The sequence below is a fragment of the Bombus pyrosoma genome, linkage group LG12 (assembly GCF_014825855.1).
Source record: "Bombus pyrosoma isolate SC7728 linkage group LG12, ASM1482585v1, whole genome shotgun sequence".
In the NCBI taxonomy this organism is placed as follows: domain Eukaryota; kingdom Metazoa; phylum Arthropoda; class Insecta; order Hymenoptera; family Apidae; genus Bombus; species Bombus pyrosoma.
In genome coordinates, this window is record NC_057781.1 from 3,235,846 (window position 1) to 3,250,491 (window position 14,646).

General features: G+C 28.9%; 1 protein-coding gene across 3 annotated transcripts; it reads right to left on the bottom strand.

Moving 5' to 3' along the window:
- Positions 1-876: 876 nt before the first annotated feature.
- LOC122573437 (HEAT repeat-containing protein 5B) lies at positions 877-11,682 on the bottom strand. Of its 3 annotated transcripts, XM_043739791.1 has the most exons (35): positions 11,379-11,682; positions 11,000-11,168; positions 10,659-10,870; positions 10,432-10,579; positions 10,258-10,368; positions 10,003-10,186; positions 9,769-9,929; positions 9,440-9,689; positions 9,204-9,347; positions 8,878-9,128; positions 8,679-8,790; positions 8,335-8,587; positions 8,129-8,238; positions 7,886-8,049; positions 7,641-7,673; positions 7,248-7,322; positions 6,900-7,175; positions 6,534-6,815; positions 6,211-6,400; positions 5,966-6,135; positions 5,556-5,877; positions 5,201-5,467; positions 4,943-5,124; positions 4,622-4,867; positions 4,342-4,561; positions 3,993-4,259; positions 3,754-3,916; positions 3,571-3,686; positions 3,218-3,502; positions 2,919-3,155; positions 2,685-2,836; positions 2,401-2,614; positions 2,278-2,292; positions 2,012-2,157; positions 877-1,913 (listed from the first exon to the last, which is right to left on the bottom strand). In XM_043739791.1, the coding sequence occupies exons 2-35, from the start codon at positions 11,129-11,131 to the stop codon at positions 1,737-1,739; spliced, it is 6,267 nt and encodes a 2,088-aa protein (XP_043595726.1). In that variant the 5' UTR covers positions 11,132-11,168; positions 11,379-11,682; the 3' UTR covers positions 877-1,736. The 3 variants fall into 3 exon arrangements, with proteins under 3 accessions (XP_043595726.1, XP_043595729.1, XP_043595727.1); XM_043739794.1 differs by lacking the exon at positions 7,641-7,673 and having other exon boundaries at positions 878-1,913; positions 11,379-11,681; XM_043739792.1 differs by lacking the exon at positions 2,278-2,292 and having other exon boundaries at positions 879-1,913; positions 11,379-11,681.
- Positions 11,683-14,646: the final 2,964 nt, after the last annotated feature.

Below are 14,646 nucleotides of genomic sequence, written 5' to 3' on the forward strand. Positions count from 1 at the left end.
ATTGAATATTTCATTATAAATAAAATTTCAATATAAGTTATAATTGGTTTTAGAAACAAAATGAGCATAATATTTGTAAGATTTACATCAAAATTTAGTGTGATAAATATACACATATACATAGAAATAATATAGAAAAATAGACATTTAAATGAACATAAATATTATTTTAATTTCAACATATGTCTTTTATTAAATAAGTAGTTTGTATGTTTAAAATTTTAATTATTATTGTAATATTTTGAAAATATTTATAGTAAAGCAATACAGAGTTTTTTAATATATTTTTAAGTTTGTCTGTTTGCTTATATCTGATAATTTCTGATATCATATCTAATACATTTCTATCTGACTATTTTAACGGATATTAAAGTTAATATTACGATAATAGTAATAATAATAATAATATAACATATTTTTCATATTTTATTACCTAATTTATGCTATAAAGGGGTATTTCATATTACATTTATATAATAATTATATTTTATTCTAATATTTTTGTATTTCATTAGCATAATTTTGTATAAATTATATTATTTCATACACATATAATGTTGCTCTTTGTTATGTAATTAATTTATTTGACAGTATACATAGTTTAATATATCTGTCTTAATACTACAGATTATTAGACAATGAAAATTTATACTACTCATTTAAAAAATTGAACTATTTGTTATATTTATTATGTATCACTGTATGAAATTAAAGTTTGTTAAATATAATTATTATTGTAAATAATCTAAATAAATTTTAAGGTATCAAAATTATACTTAAAAAAATATAAAATACTTGTTAAATAAACTTTACTTAATAATACAAAATATTATAGTTTTATATGATATGAAAATTAACTGTATGAAAAATAATTTACGAAAATTTATTGTTTCAGTTATGGAATATAAAATACTTACACTTTTCTACTACTTTACATAATTTTTATTGTGCCTTGATGTAATCCCTACTATCTCAATTTTTTATGAAGATATAAATAAAATTAAGAGAATTATTAAAATTTTCTACAAAATACAATTTACAATTTTAAATAAATATAATTGTACAATTTTAATATACATTTTCAAAATTAAGTTAAATTTTTTATATATAAAACTTACTAAAAGAGGCGAAAGCAATAATTTTCTTTATTTAAGAAACATAAATCCGTATGATGAAAAAAAAGAGTTTTTGAACTTACATATTGCATAATTATGCCAATGTTATCTTCTTAAATGTTTTTATATTTAAATCAAATCATTATTTTATTGTAAATAATACTAAGTGCTAAGGAATAAGTACTATGAAACAAGTACTTAATTAATGAAATTTTTATGAAAATTTCATAATTAAAATATTTTGTCTTACACATAATATCAAGTTATATCTTATATCTGTTCCACACGTCACGCATGGAATTTAACTAATGAACTAATACAATGATGATATATTATTATTCATTAGTAGGATTAGATGCACTATTTTTAACATGTTGTATATTATTTAGAAACACTATGTTACACTACATTATGTCCTATTTTTTACATTATCTTTTTTTTTTACTCTTCATGTTATAAAAGTATAATGTTTGTTTAAAAAATAAAAACCTAGATGTTGTTTGTATTGTTCCTGTAACATATATTTAATTGTTAAAGCTATAAAAGTTTTAATTATAATAAATAAACTACATTTCTTTCCCTAATAAATATACAACATGTCAAATACGACTATAGGAAGTTTCAATTAAAATTTGAGAAATCTGTTTTCAGTTTGATGGATGGTGTAGAAATTTTTATCTGTGGCTTTACAAGATCTACTGGTCTAGTATGTCTTTGTGCTTGCTGGTGAGTGGATCTCACTGCATTTTCTAATTTAGTTTTTAGTTCCGTAGATTGAGACATTAACATCTTAAATTCCTAAAATAAAACATTGAATACTTAGATACTAGTAATTTATGTTTATTTTGTATTTTGTATTTAAAGACGAATTTATTTAAAGAACATGAACTAAGTACCTGAGGATATTTTGGTCCTATCTTATTAAGCCATTGAAAACCTTGTTGATGAAGACTTAATTGGTATTTGGAAGCATGTTGTAGTTGATCTCCCTCCAATAAATAATTAATTAGGATTGGCACAAGTAAAGTCAACATCTGTATGCCTAGTTAATTACAAAATATGTTAAAATTACAACAAATTTAAAATAATTTACAATTAGTCAAATAAACTGCATTTTATCATATAAAATACAAAGTAAATATATTACTCTCTTTTTACAAACCTTGTAAAAGGTCTCCTGAATAGCATGTAACATACTTTTTGTCATAACACTATTTTAATATTGATATTCTATTGTAAATGTTATGTAATAAATAAAATACAAATAATACAGATTAATACGTACGATGTGAAAGATCGGCAAGTCCTATAAGAGCTTCAACTGTGCTAATACATTCCAAAGTGAAAGATAATTCTAAATCAGTTGTAATCTGTTTACTCTTATCACTGTATAGATATTCTACTAATCTTGGAGCTAATGCATGAATATAAGGAGTGCTTATTACACGATCTGGATGTAAAAATATCGTTCTCAACGTTTGAACGCATTTTAATTTGACCTATAAAATTTCAAAGGATAAATATTTCAAATTATAAACAATGTATAACGTAATATTGAAACATTATTACCATTATGTTTTCTGACTGGAAAGCGTGTCTAAAATGATTTATACACGGAAATTGTAAATTCGGTGCACTCACAACTTCAGACGATGCATGAAGAACAAATACCGCAATACCTAACATCATCGCCACTTCGTCCATTTTCGTTTCATCATTTCCTACAAATATATTTAAAAAAAATTATTAGCTAAATATGTTTTAGTATCAAAACAAATTTTCTGTGATTTTAACTTCAAATACCGGTTTTAGCCAGATCGATGATTTTAGCAAGAGCACTTTGTAAAAGACTTGTCCATTGTTCCTGACTTCTATGATCTTTTGCATATTTATTTGTGGTAAGACTTTTTATACAATGTAAAGCTGCATGAACTGGTGTATCTGATGTTGTTTTATTGCATTCACTATCCGTACGCACTGCAGTTTCTCTGATTACTCCAGTTGATAAATACAGGAGTGTTGGTAAAATTGCTACAGCTCCTAATATTAAAAGAGTATGTATTAAAAATAAACATTTACTTTGTTTGAAAGCATATATTTACCTTGAGGAGAACAAAGAGTAGGAAGAGACTCCATTATATTAAGAGCAGCAGCTATGAGTTTCCCACTTTCTTCAGATGGCATATATCCCCTTTGGGATAAAATCGCTGTTGTTCCATCAGGATTGGGATTTAGTGCTGGGATTTGTCGGACTAAAAGACACAAACATACTTCTAGAATAGCAAATACCAATGACTTTCCAGGATTAAGTTCACCACTTTCTTCTCCTTCCCCTAGTAAATCTACATGTTGAGTTTCATTGCTTTCTTCATGTGCTGGTGCTATTTCTGTTATAAAATAATATACATATTTGTATATTTAATTTTCCTGAATATGTAAGACAAAATTTTTTTACCTTCCAATTTAGATTTCTTTCTCTCTGTCAAATCTTCCTGTGCTGCTTTCATTATTTGTTTCAAAACTTCCATTACTATCATTTGTATTACGAAACTTTCTCTTGTTAAAAGCATCCTACAATAAAATATACAATAAGATATCATAATATGTATATTTATATTTATATAAATAAAGGACTTGCCTGTGAAGAACATTACATAATTCAATCGGTAATGAACGGTCCGTAATTAAAACTTTACGAGCCCAAATAGAATCTAATAAAGTGTACAATGCATTTAAACATGTTTCTGTATTTTGAGTAGACTCCGAAGCACGAGGGCTGCATAATGCTTCCATACATATACCTAAAATAATTAATAAATATAACTATCTAATAAATAAGATATAATGATTAATTTAATATTATCGAAGGATGTTTACCAAATAATAAATGGAAACGTTCAACATTTGTAGTATTATTAGTAGAGACATCACTGTTATTATTATTGTTATTATTATTATTATTAGTTGCGTTTGATGCTTCCACTTCATTTTTACTCTCTTCTAATCCAAATCCTTTTGCATTAAGCCAAAGTGTTGCAGCATGTAAAATTGGTGCCCATGATTCAGCATAATGAGGTCGAGCAGATTCCATTGTATCTGTTGTGTAAAAAGCTCCACCATCATGAGGTAATTGGCTGGAAAATTCTAATAAAATATTGACTTATTGTTATAAGTACTTTGTATAAATAATTTAAAAAATTATATATAGCACAGAAACTATTTATACCTGGAGGTAAGGAAAGTAATGCATGATCTCTCAAGGCAGCTAACCAATATTGACTTAAACTTAATAACTCTGGTTGCACTAAGCTTAATAAACTTTCAGTTTGAAATTCAAATTTCCCAAAATCTTCACAATTATCATCATCAATTTGATTCGCATTTTGACTGAATGTGTCTTTACTGTTTAATGCAGAACCATCTTTTACCATAGCAACTACATACACCTGATGAAGAAAGTAATAAGTATAAAGAAAGAAAGGATAGTATTATAATTTGTTTCTTACCTCTGCCCAAGCTTTCAAAATCGCTAATCTTTCAAGTGTTAACAAACTTTCGTTATAAAGTTGTGGTCGTGTATGTCCTTCCCTTAATTTTTCTAAAGAAGATACTAGTAGCTGATGTACTCTACGAAGATCATTGAGATCCCTAGCAACTCCACTTCCAATCCAAGCACTACATGCCTCGCATGCTGCAGCTGTAACATGCGATGCTGTTTCTGCTGAAAATGCAGGTCTCAAAGCAGCTCCAACCTGTGATAATTATTAAATAATGATGTGATATATTTATGAAATATACCTCAAAATTCCATATTTATAATTAATTACTTGTGCTTGGAACTGTTCAAGTAACAAATGGCCAGGAAATTCTGGTTCAGGAACTTTGGCAAATTTATCTATGATTTCTTGTAACGTTTTCAATCCTTCAAGCCGAAGAGGATCACAATCACTTGTCGCGGCCATAAATGCCATCCGTACTAAATCGGAAAGATGTAATACTAGAAAGTCGCCTGTAATTAGGAAATATTAATAAAGTTATAAGTTGGTAGTTATATTTAAAAATATTACAATTTGAAGAATTAATACTTTTTCCCTTAGATGTTTGCATCTCTTTTGCTAAGGTAAGATCAAAGTGCGCTTGTTTATTATTTACACAAGCAGCGACAATTTTTCTAACACACTGTGCTGCAAATACTCTAGTTGGCCACCTTGGTGTAATAGTTGGCCGTTGTTTTGTAGATTCGTCTGCATGAAATTCAGCTTGATCATCATCTCCTTCTGTATCTGCATTATCAGTATCCGTAGTACTATCTTCGACGTCAATAGTATTTCCTTCTTCATTATTACATGTTTCTATACGTCATAAACATGAATATCGTATTAATCTTATTCAATTTAGCAATGGTTATCTTTGTTGACATATCACAGTATATTATAATACCTGAAGCTATTGTAAGAACATCTTTACATAAGGACAACCATTGAGATAGATGATCTGCTGCTAAAATTTGCAGCATACTCGTTAGCGTGTCATGAATGTCTTTAATTAATTTGCTATCAGTTTCTGTGTCTAACATACTAAACAAGACCCCCGGTAGACCAGTTTCTGTTATAACAAGACCTTCTACTATATTGGTATCTCGACTTTCGTTAGCTAATGTCATTGCATGTTCGCATACTTCTTTCGCTTCACGTTGAGCCAATTGTCGAAGGCAAGAGATTGCAGCTTTACGTAGAAGCAAATGATTGCTTGATAAAGTTCGCTATAAATAAAATAAATTTCAATGTAAAGAAATATTTTTATATCATTTATATGGGACAAATGAAATATAAATGTAGTGTAAACCTTACACATAATGTAGGAACCAGAGAAGATAAGTTAACATGTCTTGGTGCAAATAAATGTAGTTGCTGAAGACATCCTGTAGCTTCTGCCTGTACAAGAGGGTCTTGATGATCTTGCATAATTGCACAAGCACACAAAAACGATGAACGTGCCATACAAATCGTTGATGTATTACCTAAAGATACAAACAGTCAATATACATTATGTGTATTTAAACTTTTGTAATTGAAGTACGGTAAAAGCTATGGACCTTGTAATTCTGGTCCTATTGTTGTGATAAGAGCTGATAATACTTTTCCTATACACTGATGTACATCAATATAAGAATGAGGAACATTAAGAAGAAGAGTCAATGCTAAAGATAATGTAGGTTCAACATAGCCTCGAAACATTGGTCCACCAGAATCAGCTATAAGTGCAAGAGCATGCAATGCCCATACCTGAATAAAAGGATAAAATTAAATTTTTTTAACTAGTGCCTAACTGAAACTAACTATACATAAAAGACTATGTAAGAGTAGCCTAAAAAGTACCTAATTAAAACTAGCTATACATATATCAATATAGACTCACTTGTACTACTGGAGATGAATTATCTTGAGCAAGTGCGAGTAAAATACTGACACTTGTATTCAGATGTTGACTAGATCCCATCCCACCCACGTATTTATGAAGACACCCTAACGCTAAAGAATGACCAGTTCTACTAGCAACATCGCGAGCAGATTTTAAGCGGTCAAAACTTGTTTGTGCTAATTCCGCCGTAAATTTGGGATCAGAAATAACTTGAGCCATTCTTCCAACAGCTTCTCCAGCTGCCCATCTTAGTATCGAATTACTACTTACCAAAGCACTCTATAATATAAACAATATCAATTAAGTTCTCTATAACGAATAAAATGAAAATATACTATAATGTTATTATAAGACAATGTTTACAATAATGAGATTAGTTGCAGATTTCTTAACATCTTCTTGACCAAAGCCAGTTTTTGCTTCATTCAGTCCCTTTAATCCACTTAGCACAGCCGTAAAAACGTTCATCTGTATTGCTTCTTGTCTACCAGATTTTGTATGTTTTATACATTCACTGAAATGATCTAACATTTGCAATCTATGTTTATTTGCTACACGTGGGAAGATCTGACCGAACAGGGATACAGAGAGATCAATGACTGCAACTCCCAAAGGTAAAGGTCCAGGAATTATATCGTCCTAAAACAGTAACAATGGAATTGAAATCATTACAAAAAATCTATATTTTTAATAAAATCTAAAAGACATTACTTGTGGTACAGGTCTATAAAGACAACATGGATTGTGTTCCAAAGCTCCGGACCCTGCAGCGCTATTTGGTTGCAGCTGAAACAAATACGATATATATGTAGATTGAGTAAATTCCATTTTTATCTTTTATTGTTTTTACTATCAATAGTATGAACAATACAAAGTAAAAAATAAAAACAAGTGTAACACATTTATCTTAATAGAACCCATGAACGTGAAATTAATTACAATTAACAGTTTTTAAAACAAAGTATAAATTGAGACTACCAATCTTAATATTTATCATTATTTTATAAATTAATTTACAATATTCATAAAAAATAAAAAAAGTGTAAAAGGAAAATTGTGCAGATGAACAGCAGATAATGAAAGGCTTCACAGAACATTACTCACATGTTCCAAATCTGCCCTTCTGTTTGGTTCCATCTGGATATGAGTGGAAATATGAATGTTAATTTTAATTAATATTATATATGTTAAATTTCCTTATAGTTTGACCGCTTGGTTGTTACATTAAATTTCTACATTAATAAAAGTTAATAATGGTATATGAAAGATATGTTAACAGCATCTACACATAGAGCACATGAAAAATGTATGTAGAACAATGTTATAAAGTAGCATTTTAAAACACATACTTGATCTTCAATTGTACGATGATCAGTTTCTTGTAACCATGTACCAAGGATTACAGAATCATTGGCATGACAAACTGCACGCAATAATGAAGTTGTAGTATTTCCAGGATTTTCAGTTAATGTAAACTCTGATACCAACATCCTTAAGAGATGTGTATAAGAACCTGTTTGATATTTGCAATTATTCGCTTCTTTAAGTAATACCTCCATTTATTTCTTATAATTACAGATATTTATCATTACCTTCAAAAGTTTGAGGTGGTAATAATAATAGTGTCTCATATAAACGCAAACGAACCATAGCAGCTGGAGCCTTTAATTGTTGACCGTAATTTTTCAATACAGGTGATAAACTGAAATATTATTTTGGATATAACGTTATTATTATTAAGAATATTTTAGAAACAACGACTAGAAATATTTCAGAAATATATATAAATATAACATACTTTGTTAACATTGCCAATGCAGATTCAATTGGTGTTAGAAGCCGTCTTGTAATATCGTCGTTTAAAAGTTCGGGGCAATGTAACAAGAAACTATGCATCGCAGATAATGCACCAGCTCGACCTTCTAAAGTCACTTGCCATGTAAAAGCATCACCTCTAGCCTTTTCGCTTTCGAGTTCTTTATTTGAACGAGGAAAAGAATTTCTCCATAATAACAACATTCTAGGTAATAATCCTTTTACCACCGCCGTTCCTAAACCCATGATTTTTTATTAGATATAATATCTTAAGGATGCGAATACTATTTAATTGTTCTACAACACATTGATTTAAGTTTACTATACCCAGAGTCATTATAGCTCCAATTAGAAGCCATCCAGCATGTGTTCTGTTTAACGATAAACGACTGTTTTGACTTGCGCTTCTCAAAAGTTCTTCTGCAGTATTAAATATAATCTAAAATGAAATTATTTTTGTTTTACAAAATTCTATGCCATCATAAAATCACATGAAGGGACATAAATGTTATTTAAAAATAATTACTTTTCCTTTTGTATGTGGAACTCCAAGCGGCGATAAACGAACGCTACCGAGAACTGCAGCTAATGCACTACTATATCCAGCTATTGCTTCTGGTGAACTACGCATATTTTCTATTCCATCTACACAACGATCAATTAGAGGTGTTATCTGACTTGGTACTGCTACACAAATGCAACGTAAACACCACGAAGCTGCAAGTCTAGCTGCTTGACATGGATGAATCAAAACAGCCATAATGGTGTCAATTAAGTCTGGAAAAACATTCAAATTAATATAAATATAAAAAAAATTAGTAAGTATATATCGTATATATGTAGGATACATACTCAAAGATTGATCAGACAATAAATTACAAGCTGTTGTACCCAATCCTAAGATCAAATTTCCCATTTCTTGTAGTGCACAAACTAATAAATGTTGACTAAATAATGTTTCTTGGTTACAGTCCTTTGCGTTTTCTGGACTAAAATCTAAGAATTTAGAATAAAAAGATAAAAAATATATACGTATATTCTATTAAATTACTATAACAATAAAAACTAAAAAAAAAAAATTATTTTACCAATAGAATTCATCTGTTTCAAAATAATGTAGGCTATTTCTTTACATGCAGCAGCTTGAGCCCCTTCTCCTAATAATTTCCCTACAGTACCATGTAATATAAAGTTAACACATTTTCTAGAATAGACAGCATCAACATGTGAGCTTGCTGCTTTTGGATTCGTTACAAGATCAAGTACATGTGCAACTAATGTACCAACATTGCGTTCAAGCCATGATCCTCCTAGCATTTGAACAAATACAACATATGCCTGTAAAATATCAATGAATAATTAATTAGATTGTTTTATAAAATGAATATGAGATGTTATCTTTTGTATTTTTTCTTACATGTGTGACTCCAACTCGAACTTCTCTGTTAACACTAGAATTTCCTTTTATTATTTCTCCAGTACCCTTCAAAAAACCCACTCCACCTCTTAAAAATCCGGACATTAAAATATTCAAGACTTCGTCAAGTGAAATTTGTTTACAATTTTTATTTTGTGTAACTAAAATAATAATAATAACTAATAGTTCTTGCATAATGCATAAAGAATAATTGAACGCGTAGATTCAAAATACCTGAAGGACTTTTTCCTTTTGGAGCTGGAAGCTGAGTCATTGCTACCAATGTACCAAGTAATTTTGCAACAGCACATCGTACTTCATAATTTGAACCTTCAAATGCTCGGAAGCAAAGTGTAGCAACACTTTCTATTTCAGTAGTATATAAAAATGATGCATGATTTAACATTTCTAATAAACACTGGAAATATTGCATCAAATATATTTTAAGCAATATATTTACAAAATATCAAATAAAGCATAATAAAATACCTTTGCAGCAGCACATCTTACAGCCATTACCCTATCTGTAAGATAATGTCTAGAAACTTTATATATTTCTTTATGAACATTTGTAATTGCAGACCCCATGCCAGCACAAACCTAGTAATTTAAATATATGTAAGATTTTCAAAATAATTTTAATCTCTGTATGATACCAAATACCTTTTCTAGAGTATGCATAATTTCTATTCGAGTTTGTGACTCTGCAGAACGTAAAGACTTTATTAATATTTGTACAGTTTCTTCATATGACCTGCCCATCATTCTTCCTAATTTTTCATACATGCATCCCACACAACATATAGCAGCTCTATAAACAGTAACAAATTTTAGAACTTACAGAATGTGTAAAATTTATTACTAACTAAATATACAAGAATTTTACTTACAATTTTGTTGGGAGGAAGCTTGGAGAATCATCTTTATTTCTAAGAATATCATTACACTTATTAACAGTATCAAAAAGCAAAAATGTATCACCAACACTAAATAAAGTTGCAAGACATCTTGCAATAAGTCTTCGTGTAGGAGGCCCAGGAGCTCCTTGCATGTGTTTGGTTAATTGTTCTACTAGCTTTTGCTGACATCCCTTGATATCACTCTGAAAGTTATATATTATTATAAAAGTTCACAACAACAAATATATATACATATATATACAATATATATATATATATATTGCCTAACAAAAATACGTTGTAACAAGGAAATATATCATTTAAATCAATACCTTTTGTGCAGCTATTAAAACCTTATCCAAGAAACGTAACCATTCAAATATAAAAACTGGCCTCTTAGCTTCTGGGATTTGATTAAGGGCATCCTCATTGAGAGTCAAACTATGACTCAACTCCATCATCATTTCAATAAATTAGTTTCTAATGTTAACCACTTTCTTCCTGCAATTAATTATATATTATTAACAAACTTTTAATGTTATTATTTGTAATTAGAGAACTAAATATGTATTTTAAAAAATCGTAACAATCTGATATCTCTCTTTCATAAAATATACATATGTATTTTTATCACGTATTAGAAACAAACAGATTATTTATCAGTACATAAATATTAATACTAAAATTTGATAAAAATATATAATTAAATACCAGAAATACTGCCGATATCACCAGTATATAGGAAATAACATAATTTTTTATTTCTTTTTATATAATATATTTGTAATCACTCCATATCATCAACGTAAAACTGTTAGTATTCGTATTTATTTACGTTTCACATTAAAAAATAAAACGATGCAAAGTAAATCACTTTATAAACGGCATTTTATTCGGTATTTAACACCTTTCAACAATTTATATAAACGGGTAGAACAAGATACAATTTTTCCACGTAATTGACAAATCTTAACCTGATTTAGGTTAGGGTAGATCGTAATCATCTGGATGAGAAACATTGACAACGAATTATTAAGATTGCTTACTTGACGTATTTTTATTATGTTCGTATATCATCCATGTTAGATTGATTATTCATCTTTTTCAACTATTACCATAAAATTAATTAAATAACAAATCATGTTAAATTGAAAAAAGGTAATTATGAAACATATTATCAAAAAATTTTTTATTATAACAAATATAAAATGTTAATAATTTTTTTCTATGTATGGAAGCCAATATATAGATACTTCTTATATATTATTTAATTATTATTTATAACATACTCAATCTATATGTACAACTAATATTGAATTTATAAACAAATTAATTTATTACTTTATGTCACATGCAGCTTATCATACTGTTTATAGTTTACGTCTATATTCAGATGTAGTATGTATTTTTAATAATAAAAATAATTTTTTCTTATATGATTCCTAGTAGTACAAAATTTAATTTGCTGAAAACTATTTTAAAGGATATTGACGTAAATAAATTCGCACTTGTGCTTTTTATTACAAATCATTATGTCAGATGTATACATATTTTTGTGTTGCATACATATCTATAAGGTATACATATTGATTAAAAATTTTCTGAATGCAATTTTGTATTTACTGCATGACGTTTAAAAATCAATTAGAACACGTATATGCGCTATAAATTCGTCTTTGTAAGTCACGGGATGTACGCTTTTCATGAAAGAACTCAAACATAACATTATCAACATTCAGTCATAATGACTTCGACATAATGCATCTCATGGATAATTATAACATTAATATCCTCCAGTAAAGAAATGTACGATATATACTATGTATGTATGTTTTGAATTAATGCTTTGTCAGAGTAATTTCACAGTTAATGATACGTCCACTGATAATGGTAAACATTAATAATCGTATCACTACTACCTTTTTCTTTTTTTTGGTCTCCTAGCGCTGATAAATTATTCAAGAAAAATTACATCACTCCTTCTATCTTTAATTTATGCAGAAAAATGTATAAACATATTTTTTTAGCATTTCGCCAGTCAAACTAATTTATTTCAAAAAGAAAAGGATTCTTTATTTCTTTACCACGGTGAGCCCATATCACCATAATATTTCATTTTGGATATTCGTAAGATTTTTTATATATAGAGTTTTTTGGGAATATGTATAGAAGTAAACAAGGTATTCATCTTTTCTTTGGAAACGCGTGTTAAAATTAATTTCATAACAGGAAAGTCAATTCTGCGAAACAAAGCTGTTAGTCACACATCTACGTAGATACATGATAATTGAGGATTAATATATGTAATATACGTATGTGTGTAAGCTACTTTATAAATATGAATCGTGATGAAGTTACACTTTTTTCATTAGTCTCCATAATTCATAATGCACCGTTCGCAAATACTCAGATTTATAAACGGTTATTATATAAACGACGTACTTGCAATCGTAGAAGGTAGCGTTCTCTTCTGCTACTTTTTATTAATTATAACTTTTTGCATATTTTTCCGGATACTAAGAGGTTCTAAAAAAAAAGAGTAAAGATTGTCTCTCCTCTAGATTTTTATTTGAATGTCCTAAGATCGTTAAACCACAGATACGTAATTATCATAGTTGCATGTATCAGTAAGTAATATATCAACGGATTTCACGTCACCAGTACATTACTTTTTTGCGTTCATCTAGTGTCTCGACACTCGAGCAAACATAATAATTAAACTGTGAGTGTTTATGCATTTATGGGAAATTTGAAACGCATATGATGCAAAGCTGTATAAATTATTTTTAAAAAGTACTCTAATAATAATAAGAACAAATCTTGATCAAAATTTTATTCCTTTAATTATCGTAAAACTATCAAATTGCAATAAACATTCGCAGACTAATAATAGCTATTACCCCTTGTTATGATGCGACGATATGTGGAGAACCAGAAAGAGTTAGATTCTGTAAAGACGAGCGTCACCGCCGCGACAATTTGCCGTTTGAGGATAGCATAAATTCATACGAATCAGTTCACGCGGGATGCAAATCTTAGGCGGAAAATTAATGCAAAACGCTCTTATAGACTTCAACAAAAATTGAATACGCAAACGCGGCAGTAATTTGCTGCGGCAACTGTGACGCTACTCGTCTGCTCCGAATCTTGGAAATTACGAAAATCAATTACATTATTTATTACGAAACTGAATGAAATGGAGCAGAAAACTCTCACTCCTAAATGCATACAATATCACTAATCATGTTATACGAACCTAGAAATTATTACATCATATCCTATTTCCATGATACATATTTTAATAGTTTTTGCCAGTTTTATCGATTGAGATTTATGCAACAATTTAAATAACTTTCCCGCCATTACTTGTCCCTTTTATCATATAGTGTGTGTCATTTAATTGGAAATGTAATACCTGGAAATGCCTAAATAAACATCTTAATATCTCGAAAACTATAGGCGATACGAAAAAATGTTTGAAGCGAATGTTATATAATATCAAGGGAGACATTTCATACCGATATTTATCTTGCAATGATCTTGAAAAGATTTATGAAGATTTTTATTTTTAAATGGCAATTATATTTTTTATTTCATATTCTTGCAGCCGATATCGAAACGTTTTCAGAACACTACTTACTTCCATCTTTCGTATAAATTACTATCGAGATATTAAATTTCAAATATGATGTATCGTCAGGGTCTTAGCGTTATCCATTGTAAACAACGGGGTGGTTACTCGATCGGACTTTGTACATTATAGTGGCTCTAGAAAATAAATGTATGCCAAATTTTATCCTTAGCGCAATTAGTCGCTTTTCCTCCTACGCGTTTACCATTAAGAGGTATACAATTTTTTATCCTTCTTAAGAATTAGTATCTCGATAGTAATTTATGAGAAAGTTACAAATAAATAGCGCTTTGAAAACGCTTCGATATCTGCTACAAGAATATGTAATAAAAGAATATAGTTGCCGTT

What these genes read in the sequence shown, in the direction of transcription:
- LOC122573437 (XM_043739791.1), bottom strand. Translation starts at nt 11,131, where the DNA reads ATGATGATGGAGTTGAGTCATAGTTTGACTCTCAATGAGGATGCCCTT. An exon ending in TTTATAGACCTGTACCACAA is followed by an intron (nt 7,176 to 7,247) that starts GTAATGTCTTTT and finishes TTACTGTTTTAG; the next exon opens with GACGATATAATTCCTGGACC. An exon ending in ACGTTTCCATTTATTATTTG is followed by an intron (nt 3,917 to 3,992) that starts GTAAACATCCTT and finishes TAATTATTTTAG; the next exon opens with GTATATGTATGGAAGCATTA.